This window comes from Podarcis filfolensis, assembly GCF_964270895.1.
Source record: "Podarcis filfolensis genome assembly, chromosome: 6".
Taxonomy (NCBI): domain Eukaryota; kingdom Metazoa; phylum Chordata; class Lepidosauria; order Squamata; family Lacertidae; genus Podarcis; species Podarcis filfolensis.
In genome coordinates, this window is record NC_139609.1 from 78,141,478 (window position 1) to 78,163,112 (window position 21,635).

Genomic DNA, 21,635 nt, shown 5'->3' on the forward strand with positions numbered 1-21,635 from the left:
TTGTTTTTTATTTTTGTTTTTAAGTTGTAATCATTCATCTTATTTTTATTATTGCTTGTAAGCCGCTCTGAGCCCGGCCTTGGCTGGGGAGGGCGGGGTATAAATAAAAAATTATTATTATTATTATTATTAAAAATCTATAAACTGAAATCCAGCCTATGTTGGAAATGCAACAAGGAAGCTGGAACAACAATGCATATGTGGTGGAGTTGCACCCCAATTAAGTACTTCTGGGGAGAAATACATGAGGAGTTGAAAAAAATGCTTTAAATCCTATTAATGAAAAAACCAGAGGCTTACTTACTGGGCCTATTAGGAACAGAAATACCGAAATTAAAAAAAAGAATTTTCTTATATGTGACCACTGCAGCTAGGATAGTAATAGCATCTAAATGGAAAGCTAAAGAGCTACCTACCAAGGAGGAATGGATTCTTAAATTAAACGAATATTTAAAATTGGCTAAATTAACAGCATCTATATGACAGCAGTCAAATAAAAAACTAAAAATTGAATGGCAACGCTTTGACAAAATACTGCTCTTAAAAATACATGCTAATATGCTTAGACTAAGAATGTAAATGCATCAAAACAATAATCTATCAAAGAGATATATATGTATATAGAGAAAATAAAAACAATCAGAATGCAGTGATAAGGGTAAAATTGATTCCAGACAAGACGAGTAGCGGTTTGAGGGACGCTAAACAGGGTGGTGGGTTTGTTTTATTTTGTTTATGTTTTTTTCTTTTGAGATATTGTATAATGATTTAATGTATAATGATTTAATCTTTCTTTTCTGTTATGTATTATTTCTCTTTCTCTTTTCAACTGTGTGACAGAAAATCTAAATAAAAAGTTCATAATAAAAAAATTAAAAATAAAATGCCGGCTTTAATGTGATATGCAAAAACAAAACAAAACACTAAATGATTTAGAAAGCCAAATCCTCTTAATTTCCCCCTTGCAATCTGCATGCAACTTTTCTATCTCTCACAGAGACTACATAAATGATCATTCATGACATCTTGTCATGGACTGATTGGCTGCAGAGGAATGGTGGGAGGAAGCATGAAAGAAGGCTCAGATCTGAGGGATTGGTGGTGGAATAATGATGAGTGGTCAGAGGGAGAACTGAGAGAAGACTGGGAAGAAGTGTTGAAAGCTGACGAGGTAACAGTGCTTAGTGAGCAGGGGGACTCGGTGGCAGAAAGCAGTCCAGAATCAGCAGTAGAAGCGGATGCTGGAGAGGAGGGAGCCCAAGAAGCAGAGATGAGTCTGGCTGGTGAAGAGGCACGGGTCTCTCCCCCTCCTGCTGTTTCCAGCTCTCCTCTCCACTGGTCTCCCAGAGCCAGGAGAGGCATGAAAAGAGTGGAGGCAAAGTTAGCTTCATGCAGGTGCAGTATCAGATTGTTTGGAGAAAACCCTGGATAAGAGGGGACTTCTGCAGCTGTGGGGAGGTGGGCAACTTCAGTTTCAGCAACTGCTTCATGGGAGCAAGACCTGCTGGAGATGGGTTGCTATGCTCCTTAGGCCTCACACTCCTGTGCAGAGCGTGTTTTTGCTTTAAAAAAAAGAGTTAACTCCAACTCGTTGGTGTAATTTACTGCTGGCTCACTCCTGTCATGGCTTCAGTGCTTCATTTGTCTCTGGGACTGTTCGTGAGTGTGCTACAAATGCTTCCAAATGCACTAGACTGGCTAATTAGAGAATAAGTTTGTTCCTTGCATAAATAATTTAGCAGAAGTAATTAAGCAGCCCATCATCAACTGTAAAGTCTCCAGTTGACTCTGCAATTTAGGATTTGCTTCAGAGGTATGGCCTGAGCTAAAGTTTCTTTCAGCTGCGGCGGAAGTAGTTGAAAGCTGTGGTGTTTGTAACAAACAAGAAAAATGCTTATCCTATGGTAACCGATAAAATGCAGAAAAACAAAACTTTGGGGTTGTCAAAGGCAGAGAATTTCCCAGTAGTGATGTATGGAAGTGAAAGTTGGGCCATAAAGAAGGCTGATCGCCGAAGAATTGATGCTTTTGAATTATGGTGCTGGAGGAGACTCTTGAGAGTCCCATGGACTGCAAGAAGATCAAACCTATCCATTCTTAAGGAAACCAGCCCTGAGTGCTCACTGGAAGGACAGATCCTGAAGCTGAGGCTCCAGTACTTTGGCCACCTCATGAGAAGAGAAGACTCCGTGGAAAAGAGTCTGATGTTGGGAAAGATGGAGGGCACAAGGAGAAGGGGATGACAGAGGATGAGATGGTTGGACAGTGTTCTTGAAGCTACAAACATGAGTCTGACCAAACTGCGGGAGGCAGTGGAAGACAGAAGTGCCTGGCGTGCTCTGGTCCATGGGGTCATGAAGAGTCGGGCACGACTAAATGACTAAACAACAACAACAACAACAACAAGGCAGAGAAACCTGTTGCCCTCCAGATATTGTTGCATTGCAACCCCTATCAGCCCTGACCAGTATGTCTAATGGTGAGGAATGGTGGGAACTAGAATCCATAAATACCTGGAGGGCCATGGAATAGCCATCCATGAACTAAGGAAACTGACCCCAGACTACAAGACAAACAAAAGAAATATCACACACATATTTAATTATCACACACAGTGGAACTAAACGCTACCTTGGTGAATGTGTGCTCCCAAATCTGAATGTGATGAAATAACCTCTCTCTGTGTGTAGGAGAGAATTAGCAGATGGGAGAAGAGGGTGCTTAACCCTTCACACACACATAGAGACACACACCAATTTCCCCCAGCAAATTCTGCCTCCCCCTGCCCAAGGCCATTTCTCCACCCCACAGTCAGGTTTAAACTTGTATTGCTTTCATTGTGACTTACTTTATTGGTCCCAGCTTCCGATAATCATCCCTTATCACTGTCCTGGCTCTGGCTTCTGCATCAGCTCTGATCTCCGATTTCTTTTTTCTCCAGCTCAACAACAAGGGAGGGAAAAAATGCTCTGTTCACACGACCTCAGGCACTCTCATTCATAAATATTACTGAATCAAACTATCTTGCAGAAAGCTTATAAATGGATTTAAGGTTGTTACATTTAGGAGGGCTTTTCCTAAATAAATAATTTCCTAAATAATTTCCTTGCTGCTGTTCAAATGTTCCAGTTTTTACTCTCTGTTTTGTGGTTTTAAGGTTTCAGTTTTATGCTCTTAATGTGATTTCAGTTTCATCCTTAAATGTACCACCACTAACTAAGAAACTGCAATAAAAAATTAAACTAGCAAATAGCTAGAATTGTACACTACCTTAGGACCATTTGCTAGGAAAGACAGTTAACTATTTTTATTTATTGGTCAGTTTCGCACAACACGATAACCCATTCTATGTTCCCAAATTCTCATCCTGTCATCAAAGGTAACTTCAACTTCTTGGCATTATGCAAAAGACACATCTCTTACAGTCACAGAAGAACCACCAGAGCATGTACTCATAGGAATGATTTGTTTTAAAAATCAGGGCAAATTCATTCTGTCTTCTGCAGTAATTCATCTCCTCCATGCACCCTCTCTAGAGATAGCCATTGTTAGGTTTCTGATTCAGAGAACATCAAAAATTAGGACGGCTCCATTTTTCAGGTGTTAGAATAGCCAGAAAACAAGCGAGTAATTATGCAAAATGTGCCACTGATGATGAAACAAAGCATAAGGAATTTTGAGGCTCAAAGGCTGAAATTCTAATGTGCTTCTGTGAGGCTCAGCCTTTTTTAGTAGGCAACTTCAGTGCCCATCTGCAGTTTGACCTGCCTTCTCCTCCACCCACCTCACACAATTAGCAGTCCATATGAAGGACAATTTCATCTTGAACTGTTTTCAGGTTAACAGCGTCATGCTGCTTAATACATTTCTGGCACTGCTTAGATTTTCATTAAACCTACAAAGCTAGTTTGATTCCATCAATCCCATAAAGTGTACCCAATGTTTGCGAACCAATCAAACATATGACTATGAACAGAATTCAGAAGGAAAGGGTCACTTGCTTGATTCTTTGGGCAAACTGGCATCTACTTTGAGTCTTTGATTTTAAAAAGTGAGGTCGTGGGGGGAAATCTATTTGCCATGTATGGTTTTGGTTTTGGTTTTTTCTTACCCCGTTTTCCTTTTTTTTTTTTAAAAAAAGGCCTTAAGCATCAATTCCTTTCAAAACAATTCAACAAACAGAACAGAAATGAGAGCCAGAGTACTCCAGTGCACATAGTTTTGGAATTTCACTTATGAGGCCCGAATTCAAATCCCTACTCATCAGTAAAACTATATGGATAGTCTTGGGGAAATCTCTCTCTTTTGACCTCAGTTTGCCATGTGTAAATGGGGACAGTTACTTATATATCCTGCTGAGTGGATCAGCAAGATGGACTATATATACATTTACATACCAATAAAAGTATTATATAAATTACTAATAGTGGTACACTTTGAAATAATGCAATTATTACACGTTCATAAGATTATAAGAAAAGCTCTGCTGGATGAGACCAAAGACCCATCTAGTTCAACATCCTGTGACCTATAGGAAGCCTGTAAGCAGAATCTGAATGCAACAGCAGTATATTCTCCTGCATTGATTTTCTGAATTAAATTGTACCTCTGAAGGTGCTATTCATCTTGCTGATGGAAAAAATAATGGCACTTCAATGAGCCATATATTTGTTGGAATTACTATAGCACTGCAGGCTTAAAAGGCTATGGGATGTCAGAAATGCATTTTAACAATAACAGCGTAAAGTGCACAATAAACAGAAATGGCTCATAATCTCTGTGCCACCACCAAAAAAATAACCCCCAAACAAACTCTAGCAGTGCCTCTTGTTTTAAATACTGCAAGTGAAGGAATATGGCAAAGTTGGAAAGCAAGTTGTAAGTACCCAGATTAGCAAAAGATTTACAATAAAACCATGTTACTGCTCAATTACTGATTAACACATTGTTTTATGAAATCACTGAAGTTTAATCCCTGTCAAATGTAACCTGTTCTTGGCCAAATTTCCAGCTATGGACTTTATATCTTAACCTACGTAACAGCTACAGTAAAAAGCATCATTCCCGGAAAAATACAGAACACAAGTCCCATACCATGCAGTGAAATGCACAAATCCCTGAATGGTGCAAGTGCAAAACAGTCAGGTCGAAATATCCCAGGAATTCAGTAACTAGTAGAATTATCAACAGAACACCTCTTTTAAAAAAATCTTATTCTTTGAACCCTGCTCTCATTACAACAAATTAGCAAAACTCTGTGGACCTCAACAAATCTGTACCAATATACACCGCCTTAAGGTCATTTGTGACAAGGCTGAGAAATTTCTGGGGCAATGAGATCACCAACTCAGTGGTCAGGACACCTCTGCAGTGATCTTGTGAGAGAATGCATCTGATGTGAATTCACAAGGGGAAAGGGTGAGCCTCTGAGGTCTGGTGCTCATGAAGACCACCAAAATATCCCATAAGAACATAAGAAGAGTCCTACTGGATCAAGCTACTCAGGGCCAGACTTGGGTAGTCTTTTGTAATATGGCACCATGTATGGAGCTGAAATTTGGCACCCCCAAATGGATCTTCTCAATTATGGATCATCCCAATTTTGCACCCCCTCGGCTCAGCACCCTGTGTGGGAGAACTGTCTAGACCACCCAGCACTGAAGCTATTGGCCCATCTAGTCCAGCATTCCCTTCTAACAGTGGACAAGCAAAAGCGCATGGGAGGCCTGCCAGCAGGACCTGAGGGCAACAATGCTCTCCTCATCCATGATTCCCAGCAAGTGGTATTCAGAGGCATGCAGCCTCTGACAGTGCAGGTGGAGGACAGCCTTATCTTCCATGAAATTGTCTAATCCTCTTTTAAAACCAACCAAACTGGTAGCCATCTCTACCTCCTGTGGGAGCAAATTCTATAGTTCAACAATATGGTGCTGTGTGGAGAAGTACTTTTGTTCATCCATCTTGCATCTTCCAACATTCAGTATTATTGGATGCCCAAGTTCTAGTACTAGGAGGGAGGCCTTTCGGCTTTCTCCACACCAGAATTCATTTGATACACCTCTATCTGTTTTCCTTGCTGAAGTGCTTATGCCAACTACAGTGGTACCTTGGGTTAAGTACTTAATTCGTTCTGGAGGTCCGTACTTAACCTGAAACTGTTCTTAACCTGAAGCACCACTTTAGCTAATGGGGCCTCCTGATGCTGCCACACCGCCAGAGCACGATTTCTGTTCTCATCCTGAAGCAAAGTTCTTAACCTGAAGCACTATTTCTGGGTTAGCAGAGTCTGTAACCTGAAGCGTATGTAACCCGAGGTACCACTGTACTGGGAAAATAGGAAAGGACCATTGCTGTAACAATGCTTCATAAAATAGGCTGGTCTAACAGCTCTGAGTAAGGAAATGAGTTAAATATGCATGCAATAACTTATTTGAGGAGAGATTAGAATTATTTAACTAATGTTGGAATTCTAATTGAAATGTTATTAAGAGAAACTCTTTGCCTTACCCATAGACTGTTGGTATTATGACATTTCCCCTCTTTTTTATGAACTGTATGATCTTTATTATCTGCGGTTGCTTTGCTTAATAAATTTAAACTTTATAAATTAGCTATCTTAAGTCATGTACATTAAAATGAAAGTAATTTTATTATCAGCTCTGCCTTAGTGCATGTGATGAAGTTTCCATATTATTCAGCTATCTTTAGAAGTGTGTTTTTATAGTGTGAGCTGCTTGGATATTTTTTCTTTAAAAATAACTCCTTTGTTTCTGAACACAGTGTCTTCAAAAGCGTATCTTCAAACTGGAGTTTTGTGGCCAAGCAAAAAAGTCACAAATTGTATTTTTCAAGTGCAAAAATAGAATTATTAAGATGTAACATGTAGAGCCTCACCCAACTTTAAAAGCAAAAAAGAAGGACCTGTCAATGAGATATTGTAAAAGACACATCCCATTTTGCCAAGCCAAAATGCTTGCCCTGATGAAATGACCCCATTAGTGCACTGTGTCATCTAGTTTTTCTTTATTCCTGTTTCTTTTAAAAAATTTATTTGCATTTTCAAAAACAGGAACAGAGAGTTTTTCTTGTGCAACAAGAGAGTACATGTACACCTGAAAGACAGGGGTGTTCCCAAGTCAAAAGAAGGATAGGTCCCTCATAAAACCATCAGATTTCCAACAAGGACCCAGCTAAACTGGTTACTTTGACCACAATTTCAATCAATGTTAAACCATACAAATAAATCAGACATGAAAGTACCTCAAGCTAATGCATCCATAAAGGAATGAGATCCAGAGCCATCCAAAAAGAAGGAACAGCAGCATTAAGGGAAAGGCAAACACAAACCAAGAGCCAAAATTCACAACGTCACACCCTGGAAAAAAGCTTTGAGAAGGAGAAAACCTGATTAATGTAAGGTGGAGAAACCCATTTGGATAAACTGAAGAAAGAATCTGAAATATGCAACCAAGGCCAGCATGTCATACAAACATCTCGGTTGTGATTCAAAACCACATCTAGAGGCTACCATTGTCACTTTCTGCAGCTCACGGACTCCCGAAGGGGGTGCAGAAGATAATCCATCTGTGTTGTACGAAAGGGACAACTATAGTCACAAAGATCTCCTCCTTCTTTGTCCTTGCCTAGGAATCACTTTTTTACTAGTTCAGAGACATGTGCAGTTCTTGGCTCCATAGCCTTGGGAAATCCCCATGTACATCCATTGTCAACACCAGCGTGTTCAGTTCCCCACAAGCCCTTTCCCTCCATACCTTTTGAGTTGTCCTGAAAGAATGAGATTTGGGGCAGTTCCCGTCAGCGTCGCTGTTCCACCAATACTGGCTGCATAAGGGATCGAAATGAGGAAGCCTTTCCATACATTCTTCTTGTGCTCTTCCTCCTTCTGTATGTCTGAGGAAACTTCAATTGTGACTTCCTTCTCCTCTGTCAAGTCTTTTCTTTAAAACATTACAAAAGGCAACTCTTGACATTTGTCATTTCTCATATAACTTAGGGCTCATTTGTTTGTTTTTGCTTCTGTATCTGATTGATTCCCCCCCCCATTTGCCAAATAATTTGGCAAGGGGACTCATTGGTCTTCAGTTGATGGAACAGGATCTACAGCAGGTACTGTTTCTCTCTCCTCTGCAGAATGAGCTGCATCTACCCAGATTCTCTCTTGGATCTATCTGTGAAAGGTAATCTGTGCATCCTAAAGTAGGATGGACTTGGGGAGGGGTCAAAACTTGGAGGCAGACCACATGCTTAGTTTGCTGAGTTTCCAGGATCATTTATACTTAAAAGCAGCATGGCTAGTAAGGGCCTCACCTTGAGAGCTAGAAGAATCATTGCCACAGTAGACAATGGCCTCATTTGGACATGGCTCTAAATAATAGTCTAGTGTTACATTGACATGTTTGCTCCCCACTTCCCCTCTCTTCCAGCAAGGCAACAACATCAAAAACACTTGCTTCTGTTTTCAACTAACCAAAGTTTGAGTTACGTCTGAACCAGGAACTGGAGTTATTTGAGTTATACTATATCCAAACAAGCCAGGACTATAATCTACTCCATGATCTTTACTTGTTCAGACAAGCCATAGTTAAAACAGCTAGCTGAAAACAAGTATGTTCATTTTCCTCCTCACAGCCACGCCAGAAGATGGGAGATGGGAGGGGGCAGGCACAAGTCTAAAACCCATTCATGCAGCACTAAACCATAGTTTTATTTATTAATCAAGCTGCAATCCTAAACCCAGTTACAAGGGAATAAATTAAGGTTACCAGATTTTTTTCAATGAATCCGTGGACACTTTTCAACTTCAAGGGATTTTGTATGGGGACTGATTTGTAAATCTGGGGACTGTCCCCGAGAAACAGGGACGTCTGGTAACCTTAGAATAAGTGCCCCTGACTTTAGTGGGTCTTACTTTCAAGTAGACACCATGTGATTGTGCTATTCCTTATTAAAATAATATCCAAACCCACCTTTCAGGGCACACAACCTTCTGAAGGTGGTTTGCAAAAAAAAAAAAGAAGAAGTTTTGAAGCACACAGAAACATCAAAACCACAATCCATAAATATAACGATTTACAATATCAGCCATTAATGTAAAGCCAGCAGTGGCTCATTCTCTCCCCCCCCCCCCCGAAGCCCAACACATTAACCAAATGTGGACTGGAGCAAAAATGCCTTCAAATATCTCTCAGAGACCAGGCCAAGTGTACTTCCAAAGACTTGCGGCAATTGTTGAAAAGGCTCTGTCCCTGGCCTAGCAGTTTTTACTGGCAGGTCAGATTTCAAGGCCTCCAATTATGGTAGGTCTGAGTGCAGCCAATATTGAACTTAGTCCCTTGACATAAACTCAATATAGTTACAATTTAGTGCAATGCCAAAGCAACTCTATAGCTTCCTTGGAGCACAGGTGGAATGCAGCAAGTGGCATAAGCAGGAAGATGTTAAATAGGGCTTTACTCCAAGGTAAACAGCCTTAGTTCATTCTCATGAAACAGAGGAAGAATACTTTGGTGATCACTGTCCTCCTCTCCAATGCAAATCTTTGTGTAAACTTACTCATCAACATTTGCTAGAAGCTGCATCTCAGTTGGCACGGTGTGAAGTTTATTCTGATGTACAGAGGCTGAAAAAGAATAATACCCAAAGAGCTTTTAAAAATACAGAGAAACATTTCCAGAGTCATAATGGCAGAAGGCGGTGCTACTATTCCTAAATCGTAACAGTTAAATATCCCAGCATAGTTGAGTTACAACAGCAGAATAAAAAGTGGGGAATGGGTATGTCTACCAACAGCCAGAATATGCAGCAGTAGAACTTGCTTTCAATTGGCAGGGTTGGTAAAAGTGCAATTTCAAGGCATCTTGCTGACACCTCCTTTGAAAAGGCTAATTTATGCATCCAAATCACCCATTTGGTGCTGTAGCTTCGCACACGTTTGAGTCTCTCATTCTGCACTGATCAGCTGGAGTTTCCAAGACTTCACAATTAATTAAACAATTAATTGGTCCAGTGAAGGGTAGAGTTTAGTGTGCTTTATATTTCTGCACTTCCGGGAAGCACGGAAAGATCTACCAGCTTAAAGCTGTCTTAACATAAACACAAGTTAAGCCTACAGAAAGGTTTCATAGCCAAAGGCAGCAGAGTGATAAATCAGCCCAAATATTTCTATGTTGTGGCTCAGAGTAGAAGAATAAGCTGCTGAAAGGAATTGCTGGTGCGTCCAACTCGCCGACTTGCCCTGTTCACTTATCAAACTGAGAAAGCAGTACCTGAGCAATGTACCAAAACATTATATACATCTCTAGCTATCCAGTTAATGTCTACCATTCTGTAAATGTCACTGCTTTGTGACACTTTGGATTTCTTTCTAATGGAGCAACACATCCATCTAACAGCATTTTTTATAAGTTATATAAAGTGTGCATGTCTGCTACAAAGGAATAACTCCCTAAAAAGTGATGAGGTTGGAAATCCTGGAAAGTCTATTTATTTGAAGTATTTGTTGTTCACTGTTCACTCAAAAGTCGCAGGGTGGCATAAAATAAAATCAACAATCAACATTTAAAACAAAATAAACAAATCAGCATCATAAAATCAGAGCCGCTTTCAGTAAAGTGCTGTATTTGGATTTTTCATTATTCCTAATTAACTAAAACTTTGGAGTTTGTTTTTTCTCTTGATTCCAGAAAAATCAGCTAGTTTTATTTACTGATAAAATGTTTCGCTTGCTTGATGAAATGTCTGATCTTGCCTCCTTTAAAACTTTATTATATTATTGTGTTTTCAGCAGAAGCTGAGGATGGGGATCATTAGGCACTGGGGTGCTTACTGTTCCGAATGGAAAAATTTCCATTTGGAAATGCTGCCCTCCTCTTACCCATTTCCCCACATTAAGAAGGATAGAACATTACAAGGAACACACCCAGCGGTCAAAGTCTGTGAACTCGTTTGCTCTGTTGTATCAGGTTTTAATACTGTTCAGTGGACCAGTGACTTCTGCATTGTCACTTCAGTGATTCAGCAACACTGACATTTCTTAATGAAGCAACGCAAATGTGTCTCGGATCCATGACAACCACAAAAAAGGGGAAGGGATTAAAAGGAAAAGAAAGAATTCAGATGCACACACATAGCGTGCCTCCTTTCCCCCTTCAGACTGAAACCATTCGCATTTAGGTGGTGTTCAAGTTGTTATGATGGAGAAGTGGTCATTCAGGCCTAATTTGGCCCATCTGCCTGTTTTGGGTAAACTGCACACTCCTTCCTATCACCTGATGCCATATGATGTCAGGTGTGGAACACTTAGAGGGATCTCCTATCTCTGATCCAAGCGCTATAGCGCTAGGATAAGAGATAAGTCCACCTGCCTTCATGTCTGTTGTGGGAGAGGGCATGGGTCAATGCATGCCTCAGTAAAGGAAATTGTGGACAGAGATGGGCCTGGAAAGGAAAGGAGGGACAGTGTCGTGCGTGGGGAGTCTGCCTCCCCCTTCAGTAACGTCACAGATTAGAATTAACGAGCAGTTTATCTTTTAGAGTCCTTTTTATTCAGGCATCAGGCTGCAAGCAAAAATCCACATCCCTCCACAAGGAGAGCAGTTGGCTACTCTAATTCTTCCCCCTTCTGTCTTGCGCAACATCCCAGGCGCCAATGGAAAGTCCCTCCTCCTCTCTGCATCCTTTGTTCTCTAAAACATTCGGATCTCCTAGTTTGTGGGGAGGGAGGTCCCTCACACTCTCTAATGGCGTCTGCTATCTGTCCCCTCCCTTCTGTTTCTCTTGTCATTATCTCATAGCTAGGTAACTCCTGTCTAATCTGTTCCGTATCTGTTTCTCTCTCTGCTTCTGAGACCGCTGGAAACAAGGGAGGCGAATCTTCTCCCTCCAGCTCCTCTTCCAAGAGAAGCTGATCTGCCTGAGAATGCATTCCCCAGTCCTCTGCTTCAGGCCATTCCCTGACAGATAGACACATTGGAAAATAGGAGAAAGGATCCTTACCAGCACTCTTTCAGAAACGGATGTGCTCTCACTAGCCATCACATGTTAACTGCCCTGCCCTGCCCTGCCAAAATATGGGAGGGGAGGCACTAGACCTCTATAGATTTATAAAGGACATTTATAAAATGGTGCAACCAAGGTGGAGTTGTTGGTGTGATGTAAAAGAGTGATGTCACTAGCACCATCCAATAGGACCATGTGACATTTATACAAATACCATCTACAGGGCACAGACTATCACAAAATATATCCTTTAACGGTGTACAGGGAAGCAGATGGCAAACCTTATTTCTCCAGCAAACTCAAAGTTGCCATTCTGAGCAATAGGGGAACTGCATATTTTCCCCCCAGCAACGTGTGCATTTACAAGTGGAATGTCCTATGGATGCCGTTGGAACACACCTCAGTAAAAGATGACTTTACATTTGTCAAAAATGCCATGTTTTATTAGCAACACCCAAATGAGCCGACCAGACCGACCTTGGCTTTCCTCATTTTCCCTCTTGAGGTCCCGAGATGTTTCCTTGTCTCCGAAGAGGCTCTTCAGAACAGCCATTGCAATAGGTAGCATCATAGCGGTGGAGGCTGTGTTACTGAGCCACATGGACAAGAAGGAAGTTGTTAACATCATTCCTAAAATAAGCCTAGAGAGAGAGAGAGAGAGAGGCCTCATACAATTAATCAGAACAAAGCTGTCTCAGTTATATTCTGTAAGAAGTCCAATCCTGTACAACTGGGATAAATGTTAATCTGATTACACAGTGCTGAAATAGTTATGTTTCCTCTCTATTCAGCAGTTTAAAAAGTTTGGAACTTTTGGAATGATTTTTTTCTTTAAAGCATGCCCGCCCGGCCCATACTCCAACCTTTAACACTATGCTTTCACTAACCCAGGCCTTTGACAGAAGCACTGCCATCATGAAAAATATCTGGATCCACCAGAAAAAAATTCATCAGCAAATCCCACGGAGCAGGTGACTGGGCTGCTGGAGGGGGACAGATCTAACACCATAGAAACAAAGCAGGCTGGTGCAAGAGGCACAGGTCGCTTGAGCTATCCAGATTGCTTAAGCTATCTGGATTAGCTTTGGTGTATTTATTTCCCCACAGGCCAGTCTAAGTAACCCTCCTCCTGCTGCATATGGTCATAGTGCATTTAGAGAGTGCTAAAGAGTTTACATATACAGTGCAACCTCAGAAGCCGAATGCCTATAAACTCGAATGTTTCTGGTTTTTGAGTGATTTTTGGAAGCTGAACATCTGCCGTGGCTTCTGTGGCTTCCAATTCACTGCAGGACGCTCCTTCAGCCAATTGGAAGCTCCGCCTTGGAAGTCAAACAGACTTCCGGAACAGATTCCATTTGACTTCCAAGGTGTATCTGTACACATTCTGTCCAACCCTGCAAGGCTAGGATTGCCATACGTCTGGACTTTCCCAGACATATCCGGAATACGGCAGTCGACTTTCCTTAAAAATAGCTCAAAAACTTCATTTATTTTTTGGAATTTGCTAAAAAAAGAAAAGCCCTACAACTTTGCCCTCCCCCGCCCAAGGAAAAGCTCAACAACTTTTCTGTCCGAATTTTCACTGTTTGAAATATGGCAAGCTTAAGCATGGCAGATCAGTTTTAATAGTTGATAGCAACTTGCCGGCTGATGGAGAACACTACTTGGCTGCCATTTTGTTTCCTCCCATGGCTCACAAGGCTACATTTTGTCTGGGAGGTCAGCTAGTAAGATACTAAGCAAACAAGCAAATTCCTAAATTAATAAACGTACCACGGTATCATTTATCGTATAACTATGAGGAGCCCTTTCAAACCCCACCTAAAGTCTAGCAGACCCCCTTTTCTGTTAAGCAGAAAATAGACGGTTGTTTTTCTTTCATAAACATGGAAATCGTCGTTCTTTGAGTACCCTGCTCTTTTGATAAGTGGTTTTGGAGCTCTGAACTCAGTAAGCTCTTCAACTGAGCCTCTCCCCATATGAGGTCCTGAAGGGAGACATTCAGTCTGACCATCTTTTAGAGCACCTGTCCATTCTTGAAACCTCCAAATTCCTGAACTTTGGGTGATTCCAGAAGAGATCAGCTTTGGGTGCCTTTTGACTGCACTCCCACAACAACCTGCAGCAGAGCTGGTCTCCAGGATGGGATCGTGGAGCCAACCTCCTGGCAGCAATGTTGCTCCTGCTTACCTGAAGAGTGTGCGAGTGGGGCAGGGCACTAGAGAGGTCGGGATGGTGTAGGTCCACCTGTGACTTCCTAACCTTACAGCCTCTTTGCTCCACCCTTACACCATCCCAGTAAGTGACTGTGATGCCATTGCTTGGAGGTTGGCTCTACCCAACTGACCTACTCCTGTCCGGTGGACCCCACCTAGAAAAACCTCATGGAGGCCATGGGAAGTCACTTCATTTGGAATTTACCCTAATGCTAAAATCCATATTCCTGTCAGGAGTTCAGCCTACACTCGAGTAGGACCCTGGCAGAGACACATGCCCAACTGGCATGTTCTCTCCCTTCCTGTTCGATCATTCGGGAGCTTAAAAAGCTTTCTTCAGCCCGAACATAGACTGATGCCAACCGACACCGGCACACTTAGGGATCTCGGAGTTTGCGCACCTTGCGTGACAGACCTCAGCAACTCAGCATTTTGGCTAATCTACTTTATTTACATATGAACACACACGGAGCACTGCAACATGGCTCCCTCCCTCTCTAGCATCAGACAGCAAAGAGAAAAAGAACAAAGGACAATAGTCCCACTTCACAGAACACAGTAACACAAACATCCTGTCTCCGTCACTTCCCACTCTGTGGAGTCAAAACATATGTGAGTGAACTGGACTCCTTGGCGGGTTTTGAATAAACAATCACAAACTTTTTATTGACAATAGCTAGTCAGATAAATTAAGGATCTATACAATTTTGTAACATGCAGAGAATAACATTTGTTGATAAACCAGAGAGAGGAGCTGAGGGAAGTCGGGAGGGGAGGGGGGTTACTTTATGGGGAGGGGGGAAATAGGGGGGGAATTAAGGATGATATGTTTTCTGATGAAATGTTTTGTTGAAATTCCTAATAAAAAATATTTAACAAACAAACAAAACATATACCGTCATGTGAAAGACATAAATCCCATGACTGCAATCATAGAACAGGAATTCTAACAGTTCTTTCCCCTATGCTTGGACACAGCACAATGAAGGAAAGGTATAACTCTCAAACCTGTGCAAAAGGCCTTTCAGTTTCCATTGGAATGCCGGTCTCTTTCGCATTCCCCAAGGGCAGAAGCAATCCAACACACAGCCTCTTGGCAGCAGCAATTCTTCAGGACAGCCTTCGATTGCTAACCATTAAATTGTCACTCCAGCTAACTTTCTCATTAAAACTCCATTTCAGGAAAAGCCTTGATTATTGTGTCAAGAACATGCTGCAGGACACCCACAATAAAACACCAATTTGGGCGGGCCCAATCCTAGTGATTCGTGGTGGATTTATTCTGCTTTAATTTGTTCTACGGTGTTTCCCCAGTGCTACCGCGTTATTGCTGTTCAGAGAAGCTATAGTGCAGCAGAAGTAAATAAAAATAAACCAGAATTCATGGTATAAAAAATATGCAGTTTCAGCAGGAAGTTACAGGATGTGCACTGAATGGAAATAAAGTAGTGTGACCACCCCAATGCCTTTGCAGATGCAGACAGTATTTTGTGGAGTGGCATGCGACCACTCCAACAGCACCATGAGGACAAATGAACATGAATGGCCAATGAAAAGGACATCTGGAGGGCCCCAAAGTTGAGCACAAGCTCATTGATTTCATTGGTTACCTGGCCGGCTGGACTCCCACCAACATAAGGATTCTCAGTGCAATTCTACGATGCAGATTCCACTCTTCAATGGCAGCCGCCATGATCAAGCCACTCAGGAAGAGGAAGTTGGTATCTAAAAAATACTGCGGGCAAACTTTGCTGGCTGGGAGGACACTGAGGAAGGGGAAGAGAATTATGGGAAGTAGAGCGGTCACAGACAAGGGCAGAGCTTCGGTGCACCAGTATACAGCCATCAACAGAATTACGTAGAGGCATTTTCCTTCCTGCAAAGAAATCAGATGATAAGAAGTAAGAGGCAATGTTATAAACAGTTTCTACTGCACTTGGAAAAGTGAGAGATCTCCATATAAACAACAAGAGAGTTCCACCATTGTAGGGCAGCCACTGAAACTGCCTCTCCATGTTCATTCACGCCATCAGAAACACCGTGCTCAGACAGCATTACCAGGAAGATGCCCTCATTCTGATGTGAGCAATCTGAAAAGGTCACAGAGAAGGAAGCTGTCTATGAAGACACATGATGCTTTGGGGGAAAGAAAAGGGGGGGAAACCCTAATGGAAAATGTTATGAAAAACACACATGGTCCCACTTTTCATATTCAAGAAATCAATTTCAAATCAAGCCACATATACTGCAACAAAGTCAACTGAAATTATTTCTGTATTCAAATGCAGAAGCAACCTCCATGAAACAGACCCTCTAAGTGTCCCTATTTTCTAGGGACACCCCTGATTTAGAGAAGCAGTCCTGGTTTCTGAGTTGATCCCAGGATGCTCTGCTTTTCTTTAGGATGTCCCTATTTTCACTGGAAGAATGCTGGAGGGTGTGGTGTTATTCGACCCCCAAGCCATCTGAAGGCAATCCTGTATAGGGAAGTTTTGCAATGTTTAATGTTTTATTATGCTTTTATATATGTTGGAAGCTGCCCAGAGTGGCTGGGACAACCCAGTAAGATGTGTGGGGTATAAATAGTAAAATTATCATTATGGAATGGGACGTCCCTACTTTCATTGGAGAAATGTTGGAGGGTATGATGAAACCCTCACCCTTATACATTTTTAGGCCTGGCTGCAGAGACACATCAACCCAGGAAATTCAAACGATAGATTTGTGCTGAGCCAAATATCTGACCAATGGCTTAGTCATTCATTCACCTTTCCTATTTCAGCTTTGGATTCCTAGAAACAAATCTAATGGAGCAATCAAATTTCCAGCCTTTCATTTCCAAGGTAAAGCACTGGAAAAGCAAAGTCCACACTGTCTGTGTGTCCATGTGGTGGTCTTGGTCAAAGTGCACCCGTCCCTAAGGAAATGAAGGAGAGATGTAGACAGCATCTTTTCTTGACCACCTTTGGCCAGATGAGTGTTGCAGCACCCTTCTGACCACTTCCAGATCAATGGACCAGTAAATGTAGACCCAATCATGTGAATCTGCTGCTCAGTATTGGGAAACTGAACTGCAAAATAGGATTTCTCTCCCAACAAGTTTCCCATCTGCTTCTCTAAAGCAGGGGGAAAGCTAACCAGTGGACCTCCAGGCACTGCTGGACTTCAGATCCCATCAGCCCCCAGCCAGCATGGCCAATGGTCAAGGATGATGGAAATTGTAGTCCAACAACATCTGCATAGCCGCAGGTTCCCCAGCCCTGCTCTGCAACCTCATGGCAGCCACCAGTCACCTTCAACCAGGCCTCTGAGTTAGACCACATGATTTCTGGAAAATAATTATCCCACTCGATTAAAGTTCGTATCAATTTTTTTTTTTGTCCCTAATACACACTTTCTTAGGAGACTTGTGATTGGGTTAATTTTCCAACTATGTAATGATTGCCAGAAACAGAGGATTTTTCCTCAGTTGCACAATCACCTTTTTTTATGACAGAGAAGGAAGAAGACCAGATTATTATAAGGTGGCATCCAATTAAGTTAGTCATGCCCATTAATTTCGATGGGTCTACTCTGAGTATGACTTACATTAGATACAACCCATATTTTCCTTCTATAGAGCACTACCAGAGCTTTCTTCCTACATATCTGAACCTCTAGTGAAAGCAAGGCCCATAGAGTCGATGTTGGTTATTGGGTGATGCCTGCTTATCTGGAAGACTGTCTAGAGGAGGAGGAGGAGGAGGAGGAGGAGGAGAGGTCCAAATCACACAATCCACCTGGTGGTTTCCTGTACAAATGCCACTGAAACAAATGGGATTCAGTTGGTCCTCACTAGCAACTGAGACAAAATGAAGAAATCTGTCTTCATTCAAATGCAGAAGTTACATCCATGAAAAGCCATCAGCTTTAAAGGCCAGATAATTTCAGTTCTATTCTTTATTTGATTCATATATTGCTTCTCCCTGACAAAACAATTTACAGGAGCCTTGATATACAAAATACAGTATGCAATATTGATCCATTAAAACAAACAATGTGTGTGTGTGTGGGGGGGGAATCATCCCTCATAATAAAAAATTATCCTGTCCACAGAAGAATACAAAAAATAAACATCCATAAATCAAATTGTTAGTGCTCTCCAAATAATTTATTTGATTTAAGCAAAGTTTTGAGGGATATAAAGGTAAAGGTACCCCTGACCGTTAGGTGCAGTCACGGAAGACTCTGGGGTTGCGTTCTCATCTCGCTCTATAGGCCGAGGGAGCCGGCGTTTGTCCGCAGACAGCTTCCAGGTCCTGTGGCCAGCATGACTAAGCCGCTTCTGACGAACCAGAGCAGCACACGGAAACGCCGTTTACCTTCCCCCTGGAGCGGTACTTATTTATCTACTTGCACTTTGATGTGCTTTCGAACTGCTAGGTTGGCAGGAGCAGGCACCGAACAACAGGGGCTCACCCCGTCATGGGGATTCGAACCGCCGACCTTATGATCGGCAAGCCCTAGGCTCTGTGGTTTAGACCACAGTGCCACCCGCATCCCTTTTGAGGGATATACACCCCCAAAAAATATATAATATAATGCCATGGTGCATCTACATCAGCACAACCGGACGCTTTCATCTGCCCCAGCAGCAACAAAACATGTCTCTCCCATATCAGTCTCTACAGCCACTGCAGGCATTGCTGCCTTCCAGTAGTTTGATTTCACCCCCAAAGGCACAATCCTTCATTGTCTCTCAAGACAGATGGGTGCCAACAATATTGTATCTCCCAGGCAATTCAAGCAATCAGAAGAATGGTTGCCAGGAAACATATGAACTCACCTAACTCACACCATTAAGCACAGAATTCCTGCCTAATGTCTACAGGTGGCCTCTGTCTCCATTTTCTATGAAATCCTCTCTTAGTTTGAAGGTGAAAATATGCACATTTTTATTTATAGGTAAATATCCTTGCAATCTTTAAATTCTATTTTCTGTCATTACAGGAACTGAACATTCTTTTTACATTTATAAATCTAGCTGTCAAAGTGTCATTCACATGTAGTTCACTATGATCATAATTATTAGGTTAAATAATAATAATAATAATAATAATAATAATAATAACTTAACAGGAAAACAGGCTAACTAATTTCTAGACATTAAATTGGTTAAGAATGGGTGATTAATGGGAACAGAACAATAAAAAGCCTGTGTTATTCTGTCATTTTTTTCTTCAGTAATGCACATCCTTCCTTTCCATCACATAGACAAGAATAGGTATTCTGAATTTTCCCCTTATATATACTGGATTTATAAAGAATTTACAGGCTTAAAGTAATGATTAAATTCACTACCTCCTTTATTAATATTAATAAAATATTATCAGCTGCTGTGCAATGCCTTGTTTTAATATTCCACAAATCATTAATACCCATAATATTCCCCCTCTCCCCTTCTCAGATTTTGCTATGGTAAAATTCCCTCTGTGGCCAAACTGTCATAGGAACAAAAAGGATGCACACCTTAGTACTTTTTAATCAAAGTCATGGTTGAAATAAAAGCTGCAACATGTAAGGCCCAGCCATGTGCTCCACTGACTGGGGAGGCTTAAGAGCCAGTTTTGTCAATACACCTTTCAACTGATGTGCAGCGACTGGGCTCAATAACTGGTTCTGCCCTGACTGGGCTAGGCGACAGGAGCACTTTCAGAGACCTTCCAATCCTCGAAAACAGGTCCCAGTGCACTGGACTCACAACTATCCATTGTGAGCACCAGACTCATGCAGAGTATAAATAACACGGAAGCTAGCTGTGAAGCATAACTCCTTTTATTTTTAATAGCTACTAAAAGGGGCACAGGTGGCACTGTGGGTTAAACCACAGAGCCTAGGACTTGCTGATCAGGTCGGCGGTTTGAATCCCCGTGACAGGGTGAGCTCTCGTTGCTCGGTCCCTGTTCCTGCCAACCTAGCAGTTCGAAAGCACGTCAAAATGCAAGTAGATAAATAGGTAACGCTCCAGCGGGAAGGTAAACGGCGTTTCCGTGCTCTGCTCTGGTTCGTGAGAAGGAACTTAGTCCTGCTGGCCACATGACCTGGAAGCTGTACGCCAGCTCCCTCGGCCAATAAAGCAAGATGAGCACCGCAACCCCAGAGTCGGCCACGACTGGACCTAATGGTCAGGGGCCCCTTTACCTTTACTACAAACTAAAGAACTACTGGCTAGCATGAGTGCTACATCTCCCACTCAGCCATCTAGTCACTACATAGATAAAGACTCTCTCCGCACAGAGTCAGGCAGTCAGTCAGGAGCAGAAAAGTAGAAGAGCAGTTTCTGCCCCCTCCTTTCTCAAAACATCAGATCAGAAGATTCTTGCAACGGGAGGGGTGAAAATATCAACAAGTTTAAGTGCTCTGCATTGGCAGATTTGGGGTATATGCCAATGGTAGAATAGCATCATCATAGTATATGCCTACCACCAGCAAAGTGCTAAAGGTGAGGAATGGAATGGAGGTTTTGACGAAGGCGCAAATCTAGGGTTCATCCACATTTTCGCTTGCCCCATATTTTGATTGTATCATGTGAGAGCCAGTGTGGTGTAGTGGTTAAGAGCGGTAGTCTCGTAATCTGGGGAACCGGGTTCGCGTCTCCGCTCCTCCACATGCAGCTGCTGGGTGACCTTGGGCCAGTCACACTTCTTTGAAGTCTCTCAGCCCCACTCACCTCACAGAGTGTTTGTTGTGGGGGAGGAAGGGAAAGGAGAATAGTAGCCGCTTTGAGACTCCTGAAGGGGAGTGAAAGGCGGGATATCAAATCCAAACTCTTCTTCTTCTACCGCAGCTATGCCTTGGGGAAATCCGATCTTACCCACTGAATTGGATCGTATCAGATGTGCGGAAAACTTGAAGAGGGATTTTGCTTCAATTCACCAGGTAAGATTGTATTTTTGCAAAGTGCAGCCATGGAACAATGTGAAGAGCTCTGGGGCCCAATGGAATTAGCACACAATGTGATCAAAATAGGGGGCAAGCGAAAGTGTGGATGAAGCCCCTAGTCTACATTCTAAACTAAGTCCAGTTCCTCTCCCAGTCTCAGTGCCTGCAAAACTTTACAGAAAGTGATGTGGTGTAAGCTAACACTTTCCCAAGTTGTGGACTTGTAAAAGGGTAAGAGAGTATTGGGAAATGATATATAATAAATGGGAAAAAAATTAAAGTACCTTTCCAAAAAAACAACAACCCAAAGTCCTTTTTGTTGGGAATAATTCAGAGGGAAGTTCCCAGGTGTCCAAAAGGGTTATTTATGTATGCCACTACTGCGGCCCGTGTTTTGCTAGCCCAAAAATGGAAAACGAGCAAGGTCACAACCAAAGAAGAATGGCAACTTAAACTGATGGAATACGCACAGCTTGC

The 21,635-nt window shown here is 42.1% G+C and overlaps 1 protein-coding gene across 4 annotated transcripts in view; it reads right to left on the bottom strand.

Moving 5' to 3' along the window:
• SLC13A3 (solute carrier family 13 member 3) overlaps window positions 1–21,635 on the bottom strand; it is a 46,949-nt gene that overhangs the window by 14,199 nt on the left and 11,115 nt on the right. For 2 of the 4 annotated variants that reach the window (XR_014549178.1, XM_083618697.1), the window contains exons 2-7: window positions 15,848–16,113; window positions 12,496–12,659; window positions 9,574–9,640; window positions 7,773–7,958; window positions 7,261–7,386; window positions 2,849–2,941 (exon numbers count right to left, since the gene is read on the bottom strand). Coding sequence is in view for 3 of the 4 variants with exons in the window: in XM_083618697.1 (XP_083474823.1) it covers window positions 2,849–2,941; window positions 7,261–7,386; window positions 7,773–7,958; window positions 9,574–9,640; window positions 12,496–12,659; window positions 15,848–16,113 (902 nt within the window). In the remaining variant the exon portion in view is untranslated. Of the gene's footprint in view, window positions 1–2,848; window positions 2,942–7,260; window positions 7,387–7,772; window positions 7,959–9,573; window positions 9,641–12,495; window positions 12,660–15,847; window positions 16,114–16,218; window positions 16,233–18,433; window positions 18,952–21,635 lie in introns of those variants that run through there. The other 2 variants (XM_083618699.1, XM_083618698.1) reach the window with 2 other exon arrangements.